This window comes from Heliangelus exortis, chromosome 3 (assembly GCF_036169615.1).
Source record: "Heliangelus exortis chromosome 3, bHelExo1.hap1, whole genome shotgun sequence".
In the NCBI taxonomy this organism is placed as follows: domain Eukaryota; kingdom Metazoa; phylum Chordata; class Aves; order Apodiformes; family Trochilidae; genus Heliangelus; species Heliangelus exortis.
The window spans coordinates 25,020,667-25,047,010 of NC_092424.1; the positions used below are offsets into that span (position 1 = coordinate 25,020,667).

General features: G+C 38.8%; 1 protein-coding gene across 1 annotated transcript; it reads left to right on the top strand.

The window, feature by feature from the left end:
• RRP15 (ribosomal RNA processing 15 homolog) lies at nucleotides 1-22,834 on the top strand. The gene is made up of 5 exons (XM_071739678.1): nucleotides 1-132; nucleotides 2,899-3,176; nucleotides 5,049-5,146; nucleotides 5,964-6,165; nucleotides 21,450-22,834. The coding sequence occupies exons 1-5, from the start codon at nucleotides 33-35 to the stop codon at nucleotides 21,597-21,599; spliced, it is 828 nt and encodes a 275-aa protein (XP_071595779.1). The 5' UTR covers nucleotides 1-32; the 3' UTR covers nucleotides 21,600-22,834.
• Nucleotides 22,835-26,344: the final 3,510 nt, after the last annotated feature.

Sequence of the window (26,344 nt, forward strand, 5' to 3'; positions counted from 1 at the left end):
GAGGCGGAACGCGGATTGGCGGCGCGGAGGCCATGCCGGAAGTCGACGCTAAGGGAAACCTCGGGAAGATGGCGGCTGCCGTGTCGGGCACGTGTGGACGCCGGGCTGCGGCGGGCGAGGAGGCGGACGGGGGTAATGGGCAGCGCTTCCCGGAGGGGCGGGAAGCGGTCTGGGCTCCTCGCTGCTCGGACAGGCTTCTTAAACTTCTCTAGAGTCCGCCGTGGGCCGCTGCTTCTCTTTGCCTCGTCCTTCGTTCCTCCGGAGCCTGGGCTGAGGGCTGGAGCCGGTCGGTGCGGGGCGGCAGAGGCGAAGTCAGAGGTCGAGCCCCTTCCCCTTCCCGATGGGGTTGGGAGCGTGGGGCCCCCCGTGGGTGGCTTCCCCGCGGTGCCTGGTGTGGTGCCGGCTGCTAGCCAGCTGGTAGCCCACTGGCCCTGCTGTCCTGCGCTGTGCCTTTTGGTTTGCTTCTGCTTAGTCCTCGGAGTACCAACAGCAGCTCGTGTATTACCTGAGGCCACCCAAATAATTTCTTCTGCCGTGTGGCCCTGGGGTATTCTTTTATTGAGGGTGGGGCGGTGACTGGGATGACTGGAGGAGTTCTGGAGTGCGATGGGTTCTGTATTTGCCTCTGTTTGTCTTTCTGTACGAGGTTCCTGCTCCGAAGGAAACCCGTGAGGTACCCCAGTTGCAGTAATCCAGCGAGAGAACACAGAGAACACAGTACTCATGCTTCATCCTTTACACGTGGTGCTCCACTCTTTCTTGGATCTTCCTGTGCATCAACCTAATCCTTGCATCACAGCTCATTGTGGTGACTTATTAACTGTATCATGTAACTGAATATTGTATTTCTCTCTTTTTATTTTCGGGGTGCAATCAAGGTTGTCATTTGGAGTCATCCTCACTGTGATTCTGTCTTGTTTGAGGGTCACGACTGAACCCAAGGGGAAGCCTTGTGTGGGAGTAGATAGCAGTAGATTTTAGCTTTTAACAGTACGCATACTGTGTCACAAGTAGAGGTTGCATTCTTACTTGAAATCTAGCATGGACTTGAAATTCTAGCATGGACAAGACTTCGGGGTGAAAACTTGGCAAGTTGTTTCACAAGTAGGAGCCAGGCTGCAGTACATCTTTATGTGCAGTGGTTTGATTTTTTTTTTTTAATTTTAATTTTAATTTGGAAATCAGGATATGGAGACACTGACACAATCAAAAGTATACCTTTAGTAGTTTCTCAATGTGCTGAACGAATTTCCCACTTCTAAATTTCCAGTTTATGGTAAGGACCACTAAGAAAAAAATTCCCTAATTTATCCTACGTGTAGCATAACACAACACTGTGTTCACCTTGGGGGTAGTAAAAATCTCACCAGTGTAGATAATGACCAGGTATTCAGTAAATATTCTATTTCACTTTTATGATGTAAATATAATATACCTTCTTTCCATCATGAAATACTGTCTAAGCCTCTCAATGTGCCTGGGCATTAGAGGCTTTGTTTTAAATTGCTTAACAGTTTTTCTGCTACATTGTTGGAGTTTTTTTGCTGGTTCAAAGAGATACTTGCTGAAGGCAGAATAAAGAGTTAGCCTGGCAAAAGAGTAAATGTTCATGGTTGTTAAGTAATTAAATAGATGATTAGTAAGGTTTATAATTTATAGCTGTCTGCATGGCTTTATGGAAAGATCTTGTGAAGCAGTCCTGACTTCATTCTTCAAATGATTTGGTTGATAAAGGTTGTTCATGGGTTATAGTAGTGCTTATGAAGTAAAGTATTTGGCTTAGAAATACGTAACTTTTTAACATACTCTTTTTGAAGTAGTCAGCTGGTATCTCAGAGCTGGTGGGACTGCAGAGGTGTCAGAAACCAGTATCCTTCTGTCCAGCAGTTGATTTGCAGCCCTGAAAGTTGTATATCGTGTAATTAATGTGCCACTTTTGGGTGGTTCAGATATTGGTGGAATGGTAGTTAATAGTGTCTCGATTATGGGATGAAGTGGGTCCACTGAAATAACCAAATGTACCTTAGCACACCCAAAACTTGCAGCCCATTCCATTGTACTTCATTCTGCACCATTTAAGAATTTATTTTTGGTATTTGAGCCATGGAACAGACTGATGAGGGAAGTAGCAGATTCTTCATCTGTTTGATTTGCCGTCCACTTGGCTCTTCTCTCCTGTCTTGCTGTTGCTTGATTCGAGACTTCAGTATTTTAACTTCGATTCCTTATTTTCTGTTTTGAAGAGGGCATAGGGTAAGGAAACTTGAATTTGGCGGTGGTTTATTTGCGTATCAAGAAACTGAGCCATTACTCACTCCAGGGAAGCTCAGTGCCTCTTTCTTTTGAGTTACCTGACAACTATCTTGATCCTTTAAGCTAACTTTATTTTCCTTGAGCAGGTTTTGCTTTCCTGTAAGAACTAGTCCCCACCTTCTGCTCAGTCCCAGTGGCTGTTGCTTTCAGGCACTAGATGTCACTGTTGCGTAACAGTATGTACATACACACATACTTACATATGCATACATCTGTGTATGTGCATTTTTAAATTATTAATTTTTGAACTGGAAAATACCCTGGTGTTTTGTGATTTTTTTTTTCCAAATCTTGCCAGTCGTAAACATAATATTTATTAAGCAACGAATAATTTTCCAAGGCTACATTTTACCCAGCCTCTTAAATCTCTTTAAAACATCACTGAGATGCCCAAGCACTTGCACTGGATGCTTTGTAATAAACTCATTATGCTGGTGTATGCCTACTAGAGGAATTAATTATAACAACAAGCAGTATGTGGCCCTGAACTCGGATACCATTTACATATGAAGCAAATTAAGCTACTGATGGATCCTTACTAGAAACACAACTCATGATACTTTTTTCTGTACCTTTTTTTTACAGATTCTGACTTAAGCTCAGAAATTCCAGAAGACAGCTGCTCTTCAGGAGGTGAAGATGAAGATTATGGTGATGATGAAGATGAAACATCAGCCCTTGGCAAAGGGGTTGAGGAAGCAACAAGCTCCAAAGCTGGCCCAAGTGCAGGCTGGGCAGATGCCATGGCAAAAGTACTCAACAAAAAGATTCCACAAAATAAATCCACTATCTTGGCCAAGAACAAAAAACTGGAGAAGGGGAGAGAAAAGGAAAAGCAAGAAAGGCGGGAGAAGAGAATGAAGGTGAGAAAAAGGTGCAATATTTTGTTGTGTGGTCACAGCCTGGGATACATGCAAGATCCCCTCAGTGGGGATCTAGGAGAGTGCTCTGAGACTCTCAATTTTTACATTCTCCTCCACAGTGATCTCCAGTAGTTTCAATTTATTTACTTTCCAGATAGTCATGCTGTAGAGCTTTTTCCCTCACTGCTTTTTCTGGGCCATCAGGCATCTGTGGGAGCAGGACTGTTCCAATCTGTCAGCTGAAGGTGTTTTTGTTGAAAGGGTGAAAGCAGCTGATTTAAGCTTAGTTTTCTAATTGCTGTTACTGACTTGGGGTGTACTTCACTTTGTCAGCATTAGAAGTCAAAATAGTTCTCTCCGTGGAAGTGAGAGGGAGAAAGGGAAGAAAACTGCCTTCATGGAAATTCTCTGCTGAATTCCAAAATCCAAGGCCTTTAGATTAAGGTTGCAGTAATCGTTGGTGTGCTTTTGAATCATTGCTCTCCTCGATGATGTTCGTGGTAGAAAGTTCCTGTTACCGTGTCTGTGCCCTAAGTTGCTTCTGGTTCTGAAACTGTTAATGACAAAACTATGATGGCAATTAAGTAATTTGCTTGTGTGTCTTTAGTGGAACTTTAAATTCTAGGCTGTGATTGATTTACCTTCAAGCTAAAACACATTTTTAGTTCTAGTATCTCATCATACCAGTTCTGTTTCAATAACATCACCAGGTTATTATCCACCTGACAGTTTGAGACATGCTGTGGTCAGGCCATGGCCTGACTTTTGTATCCAGAGAGCTTCAGTATGACATCTGCTCAGTTTTGGTTGTCCTAAGTACCTGTTCTAATCCACCAGATAAGTGGGTTAACTCCAAAGCAGGAATGGGCTTCAGGTCCCAAAACTGACTTGTTACTCTTAGACAAACATGAGAACAGTCTGCTTTCTAATAATTTCTTGCTAATCTAAGCTACAGTAGGACAATTTTTTAGTAAAAAGCCAAAACATAGTCATAAACTCGCAAATTTATAGTAGTCTGCCTGGAATAAAGATAAGGACCCCGAAATTCCATGAAAAATTTCTTACATATAACATGCTTAATGCAAAATCACCAGACTAGAATACTGCGAAATTATTAGAAGGGAAAAAACATACTTCACAACCTTACTCCTGAAACTGAGGCAAGGGAAATTCTGTGTTCTACTACTGCAGGAAAAAAGCTGGTGATGTTATGGCCCCTGGTAATGGTAAAGTAGAGCAGTTTGGTTTTGAGCAAGCCTCAAAAATAAGAGAAAAATCGGTGCTGTGCACAACAGTTGTTCTCTGGTGGGCACTTGGTGCTCTTCCTGGTGTTTTTATTCTTGTTACAGCCTTTACTGTGTGGCACTGTCTGTCACAAAGCTGTTCTGTGGTTTATTCGTCGGGGGTAAGTCAAATTCCCAAGGCTCCCATGCCTATCTGGATAGAGCCAGGGGTTAATTGTGTATAAATTTCTCTGTGATCAGTTTGTGAAGTCTTGGGAGTTGAATGCTGCCTTGGAATATTTTCCTTGTTTGTAGAAGCCAATGTGAAAGGAAAACATTTTGAGTTTTTCTAGACTGCTTTTGCTTGTCTTAAGCCAGCAGCCTCATTCTAGTGTGACTTTTCTAGTTTTTGTTAGAGAAGGCACATGGCTCTGAGATTTGACTGTGGCCCTTGGTGTGTCAGTGCAAGTGACTTGCCTCAGACCTGTTGTCCCGCCCCGTATTTGAGCTCCCCTTAGTCTCAAACCAAATTGAGCATTGTTGATTTATCTTTTCCTTCTGTACTGTCTTCCTTCCTATGTAGTGTATCAGAGCATGCTGCATTCTCAAACACTGCATGTTGTTTCATGTAACAATATTTATAATGCAGCTTCATAAAAAGCAGGAGTGGGAAATGATGTGCCGAGTGAAGCCAGATGTTGTCAAAGACCGAGACAAAGAAAGAAATCTTCAGAGAATTGCTACAAGGTAAGAGCTTTTCTGAATGCTCTCCTTAAACATGTATATCAAGAAAAGGAGGAAAGGAAAGAAAAGGCCTTTGCACGTAATCTGTTTCCAATGTGATTAAACTCTTCTTAAGAAGTGACTAGCAGGAGCCAAATGATTTATGTACAGGTCTGCACTGAACAGTATCAAGTTCAACAAAAGATTTCAGAAGCTTTATGAAAGAATAAAAATTTAGTTGGGAATGTAATGTTTGCTTGACAGAAGTGCTTTGTTAGATCCCCTCCTTTTGTTAATTTAATGCTTTAAAAATGCAGAAAAGTTGTTTCTACTGTTTTTTCCTTCTCTGCAGAGGACTCACCAGATCTGAGTCTGTTACATTCAGCTGCCTGTACTGCATTGTGGTAGTTTGGTGTAGCAGAACCAGTTGAAGATGTGCTGTCTGTATCTGTCTCCTTACTCATTCCTCTCCTTGTCCCCATACTACAGCTGCTTTTAAGATCTTACCTGAGGGATTTAATAGCTGATTGCAGGATGAGTAGCATGTTCTTGCATTTATCTCAGTGCTGTGTTAACCATGCCTACTTTGGGGTCTGAATAGTTAGTTGTGGATTTGTTTGTTACTGGATCCTAGCAATAAATGTGAAGGAAAAGTGAAAATGAGGTTCTAGTAAATGTTACTTCTTAACTGAGTTGTGATTCTAAGTAACCATTTTGGGAAGCTAGAAGCCATTCAGTCTCTGCACTGAATAATTGCTTTTGTAGAGGGTCCATTTCTGTAAAGGAAACTCGAGTGAAAAACTTTGGTTTTGTTGTTCTGTTTTTTTTTTCCCCATCCCAGAGGCGTTGTACAATTATTTAACGCTGTCAGGATGCACCAGAAGAACGTTGATGAGAAGGTGAAGAAAGCTGGGAGCTCTGATAGGCAGCGTGCTAAGCTGCTGTCATCTGTTTCAAAGAAAGATTTCATCGACGTTTTAAGAAACATGGAGGGTGATAAAGGAAGTAAGAATACTGCTGTAAGAGCTGGAAAAAGGAAAAAGGTAGGCCTAATCTGGGAGAAAAAAATGCATAAAAACTACTTTCTCAGTATAGTAACTGTGTTAATGTGTCTGCTCTTCGGAACAGCTGTGATCCAAGTGGTCTGGGGTTTTTTGAGACTGCTCAAGGAAGGAAACAAGTAGCTCTTAGCCTGTTTCCCCTGTCTTTTGAGCATCAAGGTACAAAACCCTGGAAGCAATTCTGATAAGATATAAAGCCTTGTGTACAAGTAATGGCTTAGCTGTGTGTTTTAAAAAAATGCAAAAAATTGGATTTTATTTTTGACTTTGTACCATCCATGGAATGAACTGCTAGGTTTTAGTGGGTTGTGACCTTTGGAATTTTGCCAGTAGTAGTTTTCAGCTCTTTAAAAATATTAAAGACACGGGAACTCTTTATCTCACAAGGTGTGTTGGACTGTACTACTTGTGTGTACCCTAATTTAGGGCATTTCAGACTTCTTCCACATTACGGTATCTAGAACTGAAGGACTTTGCCATACAAGTGAATACCACAACAGGAAGAAACCGAGTCACATTAAATGTTCTGTATAGGCTTTTCTTTTCCCTATTTCCATGTGCGTGTTTGTGCGTGTGTGTGTGTGCGTTAGACTGATACGGCTTCATTGCAGTTACGCTGATTTGAAAAGATAGCTTTTCACCCATTCCCCTTTTTCCAGATGTGCTCGAGAGAAATGCAGTGTAGTTGTACTCATCCAGCTCTTTATCACTTCTTTCAAATCACCAAGTAGCTCAGAGTTGAAAACAAGTTCTTCAGCCATACTCTTTCTTGTATTTCAGAAGCTGCTCAGTTTTGTGCATTTGTGTTCAGGTTTGAACTTTGTGCTTGGAAGTGGGTGGATTACTTTGTTGGCCCAGATTCACAGCACTTAACTAAGTGCTTTTCTGTGCCAAGAAGAAATACTTTAGTCAGTTGGGAGACAACAGCTTGTCATATGTTTTTTGTTTGTGTGCACTTGGGGAGCATGCTGAAACAGTGCCTGGCATTAAAATTTCATACAATTTTCATGCAAGTGTAGTATTAAAGTATTTTCTAAATTCTTCAGATAATGAGAACAATTTAGCTTGGTGCTGACACTTTATTTCTCCTTAAGTAATTCCAGCTTGCTTGTTTGGGTGGGGGGCCATGCATGTGTGTGGTTTTTTTTTTGTTTTTTTTGTTTTTTTTTTTTTTTTTTTTTTTTTTTTTTTCCCCCCTCTCCCTCTCTCCCCTGAAATAGCAGAACAACATCAGAGTGATGTGCCAGCTACTGTTGTAGTAGGCATTGAATCAATAGCTAAGCAAAACTGAGGACCTTTTTTCTTTGTCTCAAGGTAGCAGGACAATTTTCTTAATTACCAGGTCGGAAAACATACATTGCAATTGTTTCTATGCTATGGAAAAAGGTCTTATTTTGGCAGCATCAGTAACAGCATATTTCCATTAAAGTGCTCTGGAGCACTTAGCTGCTGACTGGTTAGCATAGGCTTTGGGTATTGATATAAATGCTACTTTCATATTGCTTGTGGAAAAAAACCTGTGGATTTTGGAGTTTGCATTCATGTAAGGATATACTTGTAGGTTTGACTTCTGGGGAGGGCATTAGGGCTTTTTGTTTTTCGTGTGGTGTTGTTTGGTTTTATTTTTTTTAATAGACGTGTCTGCTTGGCTAGTCCATCCCTTGCATTCTCTCCCTTATTGCATTTACTTTGGTGACTTTATTCAGTAGTGAACCAAACTCTTTAATAACTTTTTTTTAAGCTGTTCTTAATCTGCCTTATTTTCTCTTGAGAGTGTATCTTATCAATTTATCAGGCTCCCATCCTCATAGTTGTTGATGCTTGAGGTAGAGGCCAAAACTGGATTTTCAGTCTCCTTTTCAGAATTACAGACATACAGTAACTGAATGCTACTGCTGTCATCTCTCTGCTTCTTGGTCTTTGAGGGTTTTTCAGAGGGTAGTAAGCAGGGATGAAGCTTTTGGGTGGTGAATTCCTTGCAGCAGGAGTTTGGTAAATTATTTGTGCCCTATGAGAGCTTTTGTTTGTTTTGTGGGATTTTTTTGTAATAGCATGCTTTGTTTTTTAGCAATTGAGAGTATGGAGTGAATTTCAATTTTAAAAAAGGGGAAAATGTATTCATTTATCTCAGCAAAAACAGTGGAAGAGATGCCAATACCAAACTCCAGGCATTCTGCCATCAATTAAAATGAGGTCCAGAACAATTAAAAATATTACCCCACCCACATAAAAGAAGTCAGCAAGAAAACCAGCAAAATAAAGTTTTCCCAGTGAAAGCAAACCTTTCCTGACTCAAGCCTTGTGCTATGAAAGGAAACTACTATATTTGTGAGAATGGGCAAATGCTTTTTCTTACTCTGTAGTGGTTTTGAATGCAAGATGTGTTGCCATAATTTTGAAAGTTTGGTGGTTTCTCCCAGATTCCAAGGATTGTTAAAGCCCTTATAAAGCTCTGTTGTGGACAGCTATTAGTCAGGTCTGAGTATGCATGAGAGAAAGAAATTAAATGCTCTGTAAGGTCCCATCCATAGCAGTTGGATTTAACAGTAGTACAACGACTTTCTTAAGTGTGTTCTCTGTTTTCCATCAGCTTCTTGCATTGATGGGAAGGTAACCTGTGTCCTGTGAGAACATCACTTACAGTCCTGCATACTTTTAGATCTTGACCTAGATATTACTTGGTATGTGCCCATCTAATGGAGCTATGAAAGAAAGACTGTAAGGCTGTGAAAGTTTTCCTGTGCTATTTGAAACTGTGGCCCTTCTTCAGATTTTCTGTGCCCAGATGGGAGTAATTACTTTTCTGAACTGAACCCAAAAGCTTTGCTTTTCATATCATTAGCTGTTTATCAAGGTATTTCTTAATCGTTGCTGAGCCAGCTGACTTGTGTAAATATTTTTCCGTGTTTTTCCAATGTCATATACATGCTGCTTGCCTCTGGGTAAGATAATATAATTTCCCTCCCCTCACCACCTTATCTGAAAGCTTTGCAATGTGGGGAAAAAAAATCAATAAATGTAGTAATTTCTTTTTTTAAAGTACCACTTATTTGTTGTTTGCGTGGGGTTTTTGAGGTTTCGGGTGGTGGTTTTATTCTTGGGGAAGGACGCATTTATTGAGAGATATGAGAGCTTTCAGTCTTGTTTAACACAACCCTTGAAGATCAGATCTTCATTTCAGTATGAGTTGGTTGTGTCTTGCAGTTGCCTACCCATATGATACTATAAGAAACATTATTAAACTACACATTTAAAAAAACATTTCCAACCTGGAGTCTGAAGTCATCATTATGTCTATAAAACAAATACAGAAGTAGGATGTCTATAGAACAAATCTCGGTCCTTGTAGCATTTTATGGGTCAGGGAAGTACCTTTGCATCCATGATTCAGTGAAGTTGAGGGCTGCACAGACATGTTGGCTGATGTAGTGAATTCCACCAGATCTTGAAATCTTAGCTGTAAGAAGATTAAAAAAATTCAGAGTTAACATTCCCAGAGTAGCCTTCACTTTTGCTTCATGTCCATAGAAACAGCATCATTCAGTAGCAGAAGCCTTCATCTTGACTTTTTTCAATGTCACTTTGTAAAGCATTATAAAGCATTATAAAGCATTATAAAGTGGTAAGCCATTTTCCAGGGAAATACAAATAACTGTCATGAAAATGAGACAAGAATAACCTTTTATAATAACCTTTAATCCTTTGTGACAAGAATAACCTGTGCTCATCAACATTTAATTTTAAATTCAGTCTTTGTCTCCTGGTTTTCTGCATCACCTATGTTCGCTTCAACTTTTAATTTTTCTTACACCAGACCTGTTGCAGAGCCTTTCAGTGGTGGAAGTGAGAGCAGGATTACTTCAGTTTGCTTCCTGTGTTGTGATGGCATCTGGAAAAAATTGGTGTATTAGTCTCAAAATAGTGGCTGTTCTAAAATAATTTATTGATGAAGATGAGCAGAGAAGAATGCAGGTGCTATTTGAAATCAGCTGTTGCTCACATGGGACTTGAAGTAAAATGCTTTTCCAGAAACTTCCTTCTGTTTGAAGTGTATTTAATAAGTGCTTCTAGTGTTTGGTAAGTCAATTGGAAGCACAGTGATTAGAATTGTTTGCTATAGATGTTTTTTCTTTTTTCATTAGACTTTTAGTATTCATAAATACTTTATTTTTAAGCAGTAATTTGAAGATTGTTCAAGTACCAGAGGACTACCACACTTCCAACAGCTATACTTGCAGAGAAACAAGAAGCAGTGTGGGGGCTTTAATTTTCCAAGTTAGATGGGGATATAAGTGTGCTTTTCAGCTTAAAAGCTAGATCTGTTTAAAACCTGCCAGGGTGGCTGCCTTCTTTTTCTAGCAGATGCAAATGTACTGGCATGTTCTGTGTTTTTCCACAGTGCAGAAATGGGGAGGGGAAAAATATTATTATTTTCATCCATATACCTGTTTGAAGAGACAATAGCCTGAATAATTGCTTCAGGCAACTGTAAGAAATAGTTTATTTCTGAAGTATGGATGAAGACATAGATGAAAACTCTTTTAATCTTAAACTTTTTTCTTAGGTGATAATGACATTGCAGACTAGTGGAAGTTTATTACTACAGCTGTTGTGTCCTTGTTTTACAGAACTAATTGGAGGAGTAACCAGGCATGCATGTATTCCAGCAGATTTGAGGGGGGCAGCCAAGTACTAATTTAGTTCAGCTGCAGCCAGAATAGCTGTGTTCTCCCAATTTTAATAAATGTCTTCCCATTGCATGCACAGAAACTTTTAATTTTGGTGTCTTCATAAATCAAACATTCATATCTGTTTTTCCCAAATTTGTGTACATTTTTTTGAAGGTCATCTTATATATGTTTGGAGCAGATACTTAAAAGGTTGCTGACTACCTAACTGTATATTGTATTTTAATTTTTATCCTTAATGATACAGTGCAGCGTGCCACCAATATGCTATATCCTGAATTCCTTAAGTAAAGGGTTGATGTGCAATATTAGAAGTTGTTTGACTGACATTTTACTTTGAATCTGTTTGAAGGAACATCTATTGACTTAAGCCAGTTTGGGTCATCAACAGGTTTAGGTTTTTAAGATGTACAAGCTCAGTTTCCTTTCACACCAGCTGGTGACACATGCCTGTGTTAACATGGAAATGTACCTCTTTGTTAATGTTTTTGTGTATATTTGGTTGATACATGTGAAGAACTTGATGCTGCAAGTTCAACTCGAGATAAATGGAGTAAGGGCCACATGATGGCTGTCATTCAGTAGATTCACCCTTCCTGTGTTTTTATCCTCAGATTTCCCTTTCCTGTCTCTTTGTCAGCTACTTGATCAGAACTCAGGAAGGAAAAAGGAGTATGATTTTTTTTTTTTTTTTTCTTTCCATTGACTTTTTTTCATCCTCTTTGTGTCTGATGTTCCTGACAGGTTCTTTCCCCCTGCATCTGAGGGTCAAACTTGCAGCTTGGCATCCTGGTGCCTAGTGCTAGAGCAGCCCTGACAGCTGCTTGCACACAAAGACCCAGGTCGCTGTTGGTCATCATGAGCCATGCACGGTCAACTTGAGTGCTGTCTTCTGAGTATGTGATTAGTGAGGAGTGAGATTTTAAGAGAACTTGGATACTAAATGCTGGTCGTATCTGCTGAGGTGACAACCTCAGGTCTGGGGAGTGCAGTCCTCCAGATGTTTTTAGCTTGACGAGATCTGGGGAGATGTTTGTGGACATAGCAAAAGGCATATTCCTAGCTCCAGAATAAGTACTTAGCTGGCTTTTAAGTTCAAAAAGAAAATGAATGATGCAAGGTTTTAATTCATGCCTGTAGGAAATGTCTCTTTCCTCCTTAGACCTGTTGACAAAATGTTTTAAGTTCACTTTCCTGTTAAAAAGACTGAAGTGATTTTTACTTGAAACATCATGAAAGGTTTCAGCCTAAAGCAGCTGAAGCCTGGCAGATTTTGTAAGGGAATACAAACAGGGAAATTGTGATTGAAATGTCAGGCAGTGTTGAGACAATTTCATCTGTCATATTTGAGACTAACTTGCCTTGCTATTTGATTATTAGTGCACAGGATACTGTGATGGTGTTCTGTTTTCCCAGATGATGCTGCAAGGGCTTTTACAGTAAAACTGTGTTTAAACCAACCACATTTGAAAAACTTGTGGTATACATCTTCTTCTGATCTTTCTGTAAGTACACAAAGCACAAGACGTCAAATCCTATTGAACTTTTATCTACTAAATTGAGTTGGAAATCTTGTAAAAACAGCTGTCTACTTTGTTCATAACTCTTACAGGCAGAGTAATGTGCTTTGAGAAAAACAGATTTAAACATTCCATGAAGTTCTAAAAAGAAAATGTTCTCTGGGAATAAGACTGGATGGAGCTTGGCTATCTGAACCAGTTTGTTTCCCCCACCTAAGCATTTTTGACTGGAAACTATCTTGAAAAGTGATATCCTTACTTTGAAGTTTTATTAAAATATAAAATGTTTTGTTTTCTGGAGTGATGAACTAACAGATGTGTATTATAAATGACCTCTGTAGGTACCTACTCATCTATTTATCTTAGTAGACTTAGGGATTGGTGGGTTAAACTGCTTCCAATGGTTAGACTGTTGCTAGATTCAGTTGTGGGGTTTTTTTAAATGGGAAAATCTGGCCAGTTTTTAACCAGAGTTTCTGAAACTAATTAAAAGGTTAGAAAATATACTTATTTTTTTTTTAACCTACTATTATTACTATTACAAAGGACACTAAAGCTGTCTTTTTCGCAGGTTGTGTTTTCTGACCTCTTTTTGGTTTGTTGCTGAACCCTTGACAGTGTTCTGCATGTGGTCTGTGTCATTTCTTCTCTATCTGCAGCAGTTAGGAAAATTCAGAGGAGCGCAGAAGGAGATGGAAGGGCCAGAAGCACAGAGAAAAGGGTAGCCAGATGGCCAAGATAAGGGATTGAAATAGGGGGCAGTTTACATATACCCTCTTCAGGTTTAAACTGCTTTTACAAAGCAGCCTGTTTATGTTGAGGGTATGGTCTGCTTCTTAATGAGTTTGCCACTCATACTCATCGGTGTTGGGGAAATTACTGGAATATAAAATAAAAGAAGCTTGGGTTTGCAAACATTTAGAATATGTTGTAAAAGCCGTTTAAGTAAAAGCGGGGGCAATGAGGGTAAGGAGGTTTAACCAGACAAGCTGCTTAGTAGTCATAAAAACTTCAGTATTTCATAGTTAGCAATAAAAATACACAAAAGCTAGTTCTTTGTGGTAGATTTTTCTTTTTCCTCTCCATCTCCTGCCTTGTATTTTTTTGCCATCCCTATACTTGTTTTGGGACTCAAATGTAAGTGGAAATCCTGAGTCAGGAAGAGAAGGCTTTTTATTATCCCCATGTCTTCCTCATCAGCTACTCTGTGCAATGATTTCTTAAGTGCTGGAAATGAAGAACTTGGTCATTACTGTAATGTTCGTTGTTTGAGGCAACCTTTTGGGACTCACTCACTCAGTGGATGATTTCAGCATCATTTATGGGTAATAATTTGAGTCAAAGGCAGATTATTTAAAAATCTTCAAACTGCTAATTTATTCTAAAAAAGAAATGTAAAAAAAACCCCAAAACATACTCCCAACAGCTGTGGGCTTGCATGTTTCCCTACTGGGTGAACAGGCGAGCTTTTGTGAAAACTTGCAGAAAATTTTCAGCACCCAGCTGAGGTACTGCATAAATGGGTGATATCTGAGAAAAATCTGTTTGTCTGAAGTAGACTATTGGAAGATACTAGTACTTGACTTTTGAGGGACAGCAATGCAGAAAGCCTTAGTCTGGGCTGGATGCTTGTTAATGTGCACTTCAGCTGTAACTGTGTTTTCCAGTTTGATGATTTGGGAACTGTGCAACTAACAAGGATTTTGTGGATCTGGGTAATGCCTATGCTGATCCTTAAACTCCATCATGTCTTCATTAATGGAGCAAATGAGAAATGTAGGACCAGGTAATGGATAGAAGCTTTTTTTCTTTCTGGCTTGTGAGAAGCTGTGTGGCATTTTTTTCAGGGCTGAAATGTGAAGTAGCTGGAGAAGTTCTTCCTTTATTTTGAATATAATCCATATGGCAAAATTCTTAGTTCGTTATTTTCCTTTTATAATTATCAATGTAAGCCCTTAAGAAGGGCTCATTGTAAGTTTGCTCTTGGTAACTAGATAATAGTTGCTGACTTTTTTTTTTTTTTATTTTTTTACAAGATAAACAATATTTTGCAGACTGTGATTACCCTGATAAGCTAGCATGAAAAGCTGTTCTTTCCGATGGACAACATTGTCTTACTTCCAAGTCAGAATTAAGATTCTCAAGGAAGCATTGCAGTTACCTTAAATCTTACATGGCTTCTAAACAAGGAGCTTGTTATTCAGCTTCTTTGAATACCATAACTTGCTATGCTAATTTTTGTCTGAGAAGCAATGGAAGTGTAACAGACATTGTTTTAATTACAGAAGTCTTGATCATGTGTTGTTTTTAACCACAGTAGTCACTGGGTCTTTATGTGAGTAATTAATTGATACAGGTGCTCTGTGATCTTTGCTCTAAGGATCCTCTGCTTCCGGCAGATGGAACATAAAAGCTGTAAGGAGACTTATAGGTGAAGAAGGGATAGGAGTAACACATGAACACTGAGATAGTAGTGGCCAGTATGGTAGGCAGGAATTTCACTGCAGTAGTGATAAAAGGCATTGCAGATGTGAAGGTAAAAGCGAATAGGTGAGAATAATGAAGAAGTTTTGGTTATAGAGGAGGAAAAACTAAAAATTACTGAAATGGAGCAGTGATGGCATACCAAAAAAGTATACTGTGTGAAACTTTCTGTACTGATATGGGAACCTAACACAGGGAATTTCTCTTTCTACGTATCTTTCCTGTAATAATTTGTAGTCTGCTTTGAACTGATTTTTATTTGTTACCTACTTAAAATTTACTTTACTTTATTTGGAGACCTTTTTGTCTTTGTCAGTGGAATGTTTTGGCTTGACAGTTTTAAAGAAGTGATGTAATTACCTGATATTCAGAATACTGTCATTTTGCCTGGTATTTGACAGAACATGAATTTAAAATTACAGAGTATATTTCACAAGAAAATATTCCATGGGTAAAGGTAGCAGTTCATATCAGTGTTGTAACTTAACTATAAGATTGTTTCATTAGGTGAGTCTTATTTTCATGTGTGTTCAGTAGCTCCTGAGTGTAGCATGCCCATGCTGTTCATAATCTCATTGAAATGTGTAAAGGGAATCTCATTATCTCTATGGCCAGGTGTTGTCTTGCAGCAGCAATGTGGTAAAATTCCTTCCTTGTTCAGTAGATAGGTTTCCAAGACTGCTGTTATCAGAGCTGGAGCACAGCAAGGGCTGCAGAGTTTCCGTGTGTCCTGTGTGCAGAAGGGCCCTGTGTTACACTTGAATGCTTTAAATATTTTTGTTTTTTCTGACAGAAATGCTGATCTACGAGGTTTCTGATGAACTAAGGCTGAGATCTTTTCTGTGATTATACTTTGCAACTGAAAATTTAATAACAGTGCCAATGATTTTTCTTCTTAAGTCCAGATGAATGCTCATTTTTAGAATTTCTGTAATTCGGTTTTGACCTATCTATGGTTGGGGCATGTTTAAGCCTCTGTGTGCCAACCCAAAGCATTCCTCCTTCACACATCCCCAGTTGTAGTAAACCCTGGAGCAGGAGGTGAGGATGGGGAGATTCTTCATGCAGATCATTAAGCTCTGAGTGGTCTTCTGGCTGTGTTTAAAAGGAAATAAATATTTGCCATGCTTCTAGTAATAATTCCAGTGCGTTATTTGCAGAGGAGTTTGAACAGGATCAGGAGGTTTAAAAATGCACTGTAAAAAAGTTTCATTCTTAGATTTATTTACTAAAAATGCCAGTGAAGATACTGATCTGCACAAGAGACCCTATGGCCCGAGGTAATCTCCTGTGCCACTGCTGATAGCTGCAGTATAGCATCACTTTTGAATATACCAAAGCAATTTAATTTAGTTCATTTGCTCTAATTTCACTTTTAGAGGGAGGATGCAAATGGGCACTGAATGACTTTCACCTTCAGGAATACATGATTGTGCAGACGTAGCTGCAGCAGACTAGGTTTCCATTGCCCAGATTGCATGTGTGGAAGCTTGAAAATGCTTCCCAAAGTCAATGTGAATTGCTGAGAGGCTTCAGCTCAAAAGTTCACAATAGTGGCAGTATATATTCTTTGTTTATATATATTCTTAGTTTCCAGATCTGTGGGATTTTGCCTGCTTGGTATCAGGAGTACACCAGAATTTTTCTTACAGTCAATATCTCAGTGCTACTCAAATCAGTTAAAGTTGCAAGCAGCACTGAGGATTAAATGCTGCTTGTTTTTCTGTCCAAAACAATTACATTTAATTTTCTGCTTATATTGCTGCTTTAGATACTTCAGCTGCAGTTTTCTTTATTTCCTCCTAGCCTCAAGAAAACTTGCTTGTTTACCCTTTGAGACAAATTTAGGAAAAATTATTTTGCCAGTGCTCTTCATTTTCCACATCTTGCCCTCTTTCCTAATTTTTTGTTTTTTTTTTTAAATGGAGATTTAACATTGTATGCCTGTGCTGGTTTTTTTGAGCTAGGTTTAAACTGGCTTGTTTGGGGGATGAGGAACAGAATAGCAGCAGTCATTCCCAGTGAGATATAGGCTGGCAGGGAAGGTAATTGTTATATGTGTGCAAGAATGTGTTCTGCGGATACACAACTTTTTCATTGTGATAAAAGCCTCCCTGTATTTCAAAGTCTTAGATATTTGCATTCAGCAACAGGGAGGAACCTGGGGAGGCAATTCATATTAATTAGACATGTTGCAATTGTTTTCTCAGGGCTTAAAGTTGTTGCTTGAGTGAGATTTATGTTAGAAATTCCTTCCCTGACAGGTACAAATAAACATTAACTGCATGTGATGGTAAAGAGAGATGTTCCCAAGCTTTGGCATTTCATCTTGTATATTGAGCATGGGAGGCCAGTGCAGTGATTGTAACTTCTAGGTCTGAAAAATGTTAGTTTGTTGATACTCTGCCATTAGTGCCTTCTGGATGCAGGCTGTAGGGAAATCTCTGTGGTGATGTAGGTATGTTTGCTGTTTTGCAGATGCAGAAACTGGGGTGTGTTCAAGTGACACACACTGGTGGAAAGCTGACTGAAATGCTGTCTTTAATCTGAGTGCTCTGGTCTCAAAACATATCTTTTAATGCTGTTATTTGCCAGTAAGCATTACGGGACTTCAGTCTGCTCAAGTGTAGGGTTCTGAAATGCTTTGGCACTTTCTGGCTCTGGTTTTAGGATGTTGCTGTGCCAGTAGAGCAACAGATGGAAATGACAATGTCCTGTGACTCAGATTGAATTTAATTCCTTAAACATTTCAAAGGAAGCAGATTTTGGGATAAGGCACTCCTTTTGAGACTGAAGCAGCTACGTGCAGTTTCAAGTATTCTGCTGCTGCTTCTGGCAGTTTCAGAAGGGTAGAGAGGATTGATCTTTCACCTGAGTGCCCATCCAGTCAGCCACAGCTCCAGTTTTGAGTTTGGCAGGTCTCAGTTGAAGATACTTACTGTATAATGGCAATCACCCAGAGTGAATTACATAGCTCAGATTTCTTACAGTAGTAAAGAAATTAACCAAAACAGGAATATTTCTAACTTGATCATACAGCTGATGATGATGCCATGAGGTTTTCAAAGACCCAATTCCTTCACAAGTATCCAGCAAGCAGTTCTAGCCCAGATTCTGCAAGGAGTGGCTGTTGTAACAGACCTAAAATTTGTTGTTTGGTGAGTGAGTGGTTGGTTTTAATCCTAGAGTCATTTATTAGGACTTGGATAATGATTTCAGTTCATCTTGTCCTGGTGCACATCTTAGCAGGTATGTCTTCAAACCAGAATTAGTGTGGGACATGTGTCCTCACTACTGAGCCTTACTTACGTTAAATTTAAGCTGTGATAGTTCAAGTAGCATACCAGGCAGGCAAGATGCTGTTTGTTTTATTTATATGATCTTTTCTCAACTGGACTATCGATCTGTCCCAGCAAGTGTCTGCAGTAAAGTAACCACACTCTGTCTTTTGGACTGTTTTATTTTAGTTCATGGTAAGAAGTGCGTGACTGCGTACCAGTGACTCGTGAGATATTTTGCCTCTTAGACCTTTTCAAATAGGTTGCCACACCTTCAGGCAAAGAACAAACTCTTGTATGTATGAAAAAGGGGAGGAAAAAAAGCAACAGCAGAATTTTTTCATTCCTTGCCTCACTGAAGGATCCACTTGATGCTGCATTACATGTTAATGTTTATATAGTCTGCTTTGGTTTGTTTGGGGATGTTCAAAGGGGACTTCAGTGTTGTAGTGAAATGTGGGATATATGGATGAACAGCTGACTCTTAAGTTCAAAAGCTGGTTTATTTTCCACATGCCAAGCTTTGGTTTATTTAGAGGAAACCACATTATGGCATTGAAAACCGAAATGTATTAGCATTCTTACTTAAAGCAAGTTGAGAAGCAAAGTTACAGTTGAACTGATTGTTAATTATACAAATAGTCTTGCTGCATATTTTCTTAAGAGTCCAAGAATGTTTCGTGATACAATAGATTTGGGGAGGTGTTATTCTTAGGGGAAAATAGAGTAGTGAATGGGTTAGGAATGAAGATACTAAACATGGGGTTTTCTTCACTTGGGAGCATGCTTAAAATTGATAAAAGATTTGCTTTCAAGCATTTAATCTCCATCTTTGAGGCATGGACGTGCTACTTCTGCCTTTTTCTTCAGGGCTTCTTGTAAAACTCTATTCAAACCTTTGTGGTGCCTTACATAGTGGGTAACGTATGGAGGAGCAGCATCCCTCTTTTGTTGAGGTCCGTCTTTTGTCCTGTTGTTCACTTGACATAGCCAGAAAGAAGGTCTAATGGATGCTGAATAGTAGCTTGTGGTGAATTCCAGCACTGAGCTTTTCAAACCCTGAGCCACTTCACTGTCATTGCTGACAATAACCTGTTGCTTCTGTGCTGTTTAAAAAGCAAAAAACTAAACTAAAAAACCAACTAAAAAACAAATGAGAACAAATAAGTAAAAAAATCCGTGTTCTGCACATCTCAGGGAAAAAAACAAACAAACCAGAAATCTTTGGTGTTACTGAAAAAAAAAAAAAAAAAGAAAATTTTGGATTTTTTTTTGTATGGAAGGTGGGATTTTTTTCATTTAGGTATTTCAAATTTTACACTGTGGCATGTTCAAAAAATGATTTATTTAAGGTCTGGGATTAAAAAGAAAAGCTTGGTGACTACTTTTTGACCATTCTGTACTGTGCAAAAGTAAACACAAAATAATTGAAATACACTTTTAAAAGGGGGTGGGGGAGGAAGTAAAGCTACCCTCTCATTGTGTCCCAGAACATAATACCTGTGTTTGGATTAACACGGATTATTCCCATGTGAATATCTTAAGGTAGGTCCCTAGGCAGACCTTATCTATAAATCCTTAATTCCAGCTAATTGATTACCCTGTCTGTGTTGATTTCAGGCTTTATTGAGTAATAGCATTTGCAGGGAATTGCTGCAAGAGTGGAGAGGGGTGAGGAGGCACTACCCTGGGGAAAAGGGAGGTTGTTGGGATGGGAGAGTTACTCAGGAGTAGGCAGTAGTGTGAGCTGCTGGGGAATAAAGGTGCAAAATTAAACACAGTGCAGGCACCTTGAGGAACAGTTGTAGGGTTTCTCTTTATTTGAACTGGGCCCTGGGAAATTCCTTTTTGGGACCGATTGTGTTAAGACTTTTCTATCCTAGTTTTGGGAGGTATTCTTTCAAAAAGAAATGCAGCAGAAGTTGCATTTAACATTTCTGCTTTGGCAGACTTTAGCACTCAACTTTTGTTGGTGTGATATCATGGACCTGCGTTCTCTATACCTCATTTCTCCTGCTATAAAATTCTGTATGCTGCTCTTTCCAAAAAATTGCATGGGCATCAGCTTAAATATGCTGATGTATCTATGTTCTATGTATCACAAGTTCCCACATGCATGACAAAGAAGAGGCATGAGCAAATGTCTGCAGTGATCATATGTTTACTACATATAGTAAAAAAAAGCTGCATCTGCAGAGGATCCTGTAACATGACCCCCATCCACTGTACAGAGTTGGGAGCTGGTGGTTATTTAAAGCAGGGTGACTCAGTTAGGGTCTATTCTTTTGAGCAGGGGAGTGGCAAGGGCACACCTGAGGTGCCTGTATTAATTTTGGTTCAAAGGCCTTGCAAAACTAAATGTTTTTTTCAGTGCCCCCGATTCCACTTTAGTAGGATAATTTTTCAGAGCCACATTTTCCTTGGAGGTGTTTTGTTATAAAGGCTTAAGCCTCTTTAAGTTCTTCGGCAGGACATCAAACAGTTTATAGTGTTTTCCTTCATTAAGAATGGAGTTTCAAGCTGTTCTTCAAAAGTGTTGCCACAGGATGGAGCTGTTGCACTGCCCAATGTCTGTCGCTTAGGAGAAACTCCAACCAAGCACTCTTTTCAGTGCGAACCTAAAACTACTTTCTGTCGCTTTTTTTTTTTTTTATAGCTCACCAGTCTGTGTAGTGTGGATTCAGTTTTACCCGTTTTCAAGAGGCAGGAACCTTGGGGTAAGGTGGTATTAGTTTGATGGTTGTAGATCAACTTTGTTTCACTTAGAGACACCTTTTCACTATATGACAAGCCCAGGTAGTGAGGTAATCATTCACATAAAGGGGATTTGGTCCACGTGTCAAATATTAATGTTAAATATTAAATTTGGGGAATTTTGATTCTTTATTGAATCCATATTTGTGTTTTATAAATGTGCCAAGAAGTGTTCTAATGAAGCAGCACCTAAGGGTTAATAAATGATATCATGAGTACATTCTGATTGCCAAGAAAGATTTCAATAAAGGAAGCTATGCCCAAGGTTGACTATTTCATCCATAAGAAATAATTGTTTTGTGTCTGTATTCTTTCATTGGTTAGTTAAAAAAAGTTTGCTTATTAGCATCAAGTAATTTATGATTGTTCTGCATATTTCTATGTATTACATGCATAAGGAGCTAGCCCTTTGTAGGTCATGTGATGCAAATTGTAAGAATGGGAGAGGTGTGTTTTTGATTGCATGAAGAACTTCCATATTTTAGTAACTTTCACAGTCATTTCATCTTCATCTGTTCTCTCTTCTCCCCTCAAACATTCAGGGTGAAGTGAAGTCTGAAGAGGGACCAGAATGGAAAATACTGCGTGATGACTTCATGATGGGAGCATCTATGAAAGACTGGGACAAGGAAAGTGATGGAGAGGGCAGTATTGAACAAGAAGGAGGTCTGAAACAAGATGACAGTGAATGAAACTGAAAACCATTCAAGATAATGTTTTATCTTAACTTTATTTGGATAAAAAGTCAGCATTCTGTGAATGTACAATACTTCGAGGATATCTTTTTAAGAGAAAAAAAAAAAGAGACTTGCACAACTTTGGAGTGTTTTCTCCTCCATGTCAAACTTTTATTTAATATAGCTTCATTTGCTATACTGAAACATTTTCCAAAACATGTATAATTTTCAACATATTTCCAAAACATTTTGTACAGTCAAAATAGTGGCACCTGCCCAATGAAAGATTTTGCCAAGGTCATTAAAAGTTTATACATTAGTCATGGCCATTGATGTATTAGTGTGCCTGCTTTTGCAAATCAGTGTTGCACTTTGAAAAGTTGTTAGCAATTTGCAATAGGCATTTCTTACAATAAACACAGAAATGCCATCACCTTGTTAAGTTATGGAACTCCTACTTTGGCTGGGAAAGGTTTTGTAGATAATAAAGAAAAGTAACCATAAATGCTGTAGTTCTGGTCTTGGAGCATTAGTTTACCTGGAGACAACTCTGGAAAAATAATTGTAAAAAGAGAGATTTGACCCTACTGACTGGCCTTTATATTAATGTGTATATATATGTGTATATGTATGTTTTTTCTATTGCAAGTCTGAAGTTGTATAAGCTAAGGGAGTGCTAGGAGAGGAAAGGGGAGTCCTTGCTATTGTCGTTGTTGCAGGAGGGACAGCTTTTCTAGCAGTACTGCATGAAATTGTAGCCAGTGTTGCTTCTTTTGCAGTTCTGGTGTTCTGGCCTTTTGCGGTAAGGAGCTGAACCTCCAGGATGTGTCCTTGGGGGTTAGTCAGCTATAAACAGCTGGAGCTATACGGCCTCAGTTATGTAAAGAGACAAACAAAAGCCCTTCCTCTTAGGTTTGTACTGTAGCAGCACCAAATTCTGGAAAACATATCGTTGTAACACTATTGGCTTTGTTTAAGGTACAGCAGTTTCTCCTGATTGTTTGGTTGCAAAGGTGCAGAAGGTAACAAATACAATAGTGTATTCTATATCAGCATGTGCACACAGATGGGAGTGTGTTGTGATTAAGGTGTTTTAAGTGCAAGGCTGGGGTTGAATTCTGCTGCCTTCACTGTAAAACTGGCTGTCTGATTCAGTGTTTAGCATTGCCATTGCATTTCCCTATTTGCTGTTTGAAGAAAATGCCTTTTTATTAATTGATACTTAAAGTACAATTCTGGCTGTTTCTACAGATACCTTACATACAAACCTTTCTTTGTACCTGCATATATGCAAGATATGTTTGGGAGTGACTTTCAAATACTCAGTCTTCAGCATTGATATGTGTGGAAGGACAGAGAGATTTAGATTTTCCTAACAAAGGCATCGAAGAGGGGAAGGAGGATTGAACTTTGTGTGTACTGCAGGATAAAAGAATATACATAAGGGCAGTGAAACCCATCCTAACAACTGGCAGTGGTTGTGTTATCCCTAGCCTATTCTTCTGGTATATTTTATAACATAATTCTTTGAATAGAACTCAAAGCTAACAGGAGAAATGTTTAGATGTTGAGGCTTGGTTTAAGTGTTAAGCATTAGATATCTGAGGAGACATTAGTTTTTGCATTGATATTTATTATCACAAATGAAGACATGCACCCAAAATATCAAGTGGCAAAACCACAGAAGTTTGACATACGGTTATTCCAGCTTCTGAAGGGTAGACATCTGCATAGCTGTTCAGCAAGAGCTGGCGCCTCATTAGCGCAATACAAAAAATGAATTTTGAGTCTATGTGGCAGCATAGTAGTCTAATCTGACTTTCTGCAATTAAGTTACTTTGTGTGGAAAAGTTACATCAGCAGCTTTTAATCTGTAGTGGTTCACTAGCTCGGTATCACTCGTCTCCATCTGAGATGAAACTTCTGGAAAATAATGTTTCCTACTTATTCTCAGAAACCACAGCATCCTGAGGTGATTATTAAAAAACTGAAAATACTTTCAGATTATATCTACAATACTTTGATGTTTGAGTTTTATTTGTGGGTGTTTGAATTAATGTTTTAATTAAAGCACTGAAGTGTCACTTGTGTATTTAAAAAACTGTGGAATATGTCAAGACTGCTAAAAATATCTTGAGCTTCCATTTATTTAGAGAGCATAGCACTATTTTTGCCTACATGTGGAGAAGTGTAATACTTGGGGTTTTATGTATATCTAATAGTTTTTGATACTGTACCTTGCCTTTGTCTTGTCCTTCAGTTGTGCCATATGGAGAGAAACTCCTTTATAACTCAAGATACTAGCTGCCTCCAAAAGAGAAATGAGCTCAAGACTCTTATGGCAGGTGGGAGCCATATATTTTAATTTTGGGCATTTGGCTGCAGATTTATTTCACAAGTTTTGTTTTATTTGTCTAGCAGTTCCAAAGAACTAAACCCTGTTTGGCCCAGACACCTTCCAATCTACTCTCTCAGCTGTCTGAAATTGTCTGCCTTGGCCACCTCCCTACCTGCTTTTTTGGCAACATTCTTCCTTTTTCTGATAGCTACCATGCATAACCTTCAGTGACTTTTCCCAGCCATCAGAGTGCTCTGTTTTGCCTGCTCCCATGATATCTCTGCTTAAGCAAAGCTGTACTGCTGCCCTTCATTCCAGAGAGCATGAATCATTTCAACTTTGTATATTTCTGTACCTATCTATATAAAGCCAATAAGGATGGGGTGGTTCTAGTTTAGTTAGGCCTCAAGCCAACTCTGGAATATGTAGGGCTTAATATTCTATGGATTTCTTGCAAAGCAATGAAGTTCTGTTTAATAAGAGGAGGCACAGGGTCAGCTCTTCACATTAATTGTTGTGTGTAAACCAGATATGCTGGTTTCACTTTTCTTATCAGAAACTAAATTCATGGTTTAGATACGGTTACATACTCAACCTGATGACATGTTAGTATGTAATATTAATTATGTCTTTAAGTCATGCGTATTATAGCCATGTAGGTTGACAAGTAGGAGGATTGTTTGCTATGGTTTTAAGACCTGCTTGAATATAGAAGTACTTAAATTCGTCTATCCATTTGTGAGTCCTTTATGCAGTGCATTACGTAAGTAATCCTAGAGATTGTGACTGAGTGCCCTTGGTTATTCAGTCACTTTGTTGCTTTTAACTTTGTTTTTCTATCCCAGTTAGGAAGGACATTCCCATTCTTGTTTGGAACAGAAATACACACAAGCATTCTTTCATTTGATCAAAATGGTAGTGAAAAGCTTTCTTGTTTATGTTGATGTTTGGTTTTGGTTATTGTCATGAATACTCACAAGTTTGAGGCCTTGTATGGTTTATTTAAATAGGATTTTCCTTGATTTTCAAGTGTTCTGCAAATCTCAAAGTTTGTGGGCAGTGATTTGTTAGGAGCCTCTATCTCTAGTAAAAACTACAAGTGTTCTAGTAGAAAATACAGGTGTTTCTAGTCCTGGGCATTATTTCCAGGTCTTTCACTGACAAAGCTTTCTAAGAGCATGCATTTGAAGCAGCCTTGTATTTAGGGTGTTCTGCATCCAAGAACAAATAGAGGTGTGCGTCTGTTTCAGGAAGGATGCTTGAAGTCAGGCACCTGAATGAAAACTGCTACTACAGTTGTAGTACCTGAGTACCTGAACTTACAGGTTTTTGTAATTGAGGCTGTCACCATCTTGCAGTGCTCCTCAGGGAGAGTGATCAAAACCTCACTGTTTGTACCACTGAATGGGTCTGCTTCCTCAGTTACAATTCCAATGATTTTCAAAAGAGCTTAAGGTTCAAAAGTAAAAGATACCACAAAGCTACAAGTTGGTAACAGTATCATGGTTTTGTACACTGTTGTTTTTTAGGCAAATGAAATACTTGATAGTACTTGTTGGGATCTTGCTGTGGGCTTATGAAAGAAATACTTTTTATTAAGAGAAGGCTTCATCGAATTCTCAAGTGGGTGATGCTTGATGATAACAGAAAAAAGACTATGAAGAAAACACTTCCAGTAGGAACATTGAACAAGCAAATTCAGCTTGCAGGGATGATGCAGTGACATTCATGCTTGTGAACTGTGTTTGCAGAGGGACCAGGCCTTGAAAGATAGGGAACACCTTTCTGATGTTGTACCAGTGCAATCAGCAGATCAGGTCAAGAATGCTGGTAGCACTGCTGTTCTCTTCAATTGCTAATATTGATTACTAGAAAGTTTTATTCCCCTTTTAAAAATGCTGAAGCATTTTTTATTATATGGTGTTACTGTCACCATCTTTATTGATGGTGTCATTGTCCAGAGTTAAAGATACCTTTCTGTAAAGAAGGTAATGCAAGTAAAGGAAATCCCTCTATGCATTTTTGCAGTGTCAATTACAATTGCCAGAGACAGATCATTCTCATCCACTTCAGTAACTGTTGAAGCATATTGCTGAATCATCTGCTTTGCAACATTTTTTTTCTTTTTGTGCTGCAGAATTAAGTTTTGTGTTTCAGAATGCTTGTAGATGATTGAGGAAACATAGCTACCACTTTTTTTTAAGTTAAACACTGGCATTATATTTATCCAGAAGAATTGAGACCTTAGCACCTTAAAATTTAAAAATTAGAATGTGGGAATAAAAACCACTCCAGTTTAATGTTTTATTTCTAATAATTCCTCCCCATATGGGTGTGAGGGCAATTGATTGACAGAAAATTTAGTTCTTAAGATACTTGGGTGATGATAGACTCAGGTCCTTTATGTGAGATCGTAGGGGCA

What these genes read in the sequence shown, in the direction of transcription:
- RRP15 (XM_071739678.1), top strand. Translation starts at nt 33, where the DNA reads ATGCCGGAAGTCGACGCTAAGGGAAACCTCGGGAAGATGGCGGCTGCC. An exon ending in GGGCGAGGAGGCGGACGGGG is followed by an intron (nt 133 to 2,898) that starts GTAATGGGCAGC and finishes TTTTTTTTACAG; the next exon opens with ATTCTGACTTAAGCTCAGAA. An exon ending in GGCGGGAGAAGAGAATGAAG is followed by an intron (nt 3,177 to 5,048) that starts GTGAGAAAAAGG and finishes TTTATAATGCAG; the next exon opens with CTTCATAAAAAGCAGGAGTG.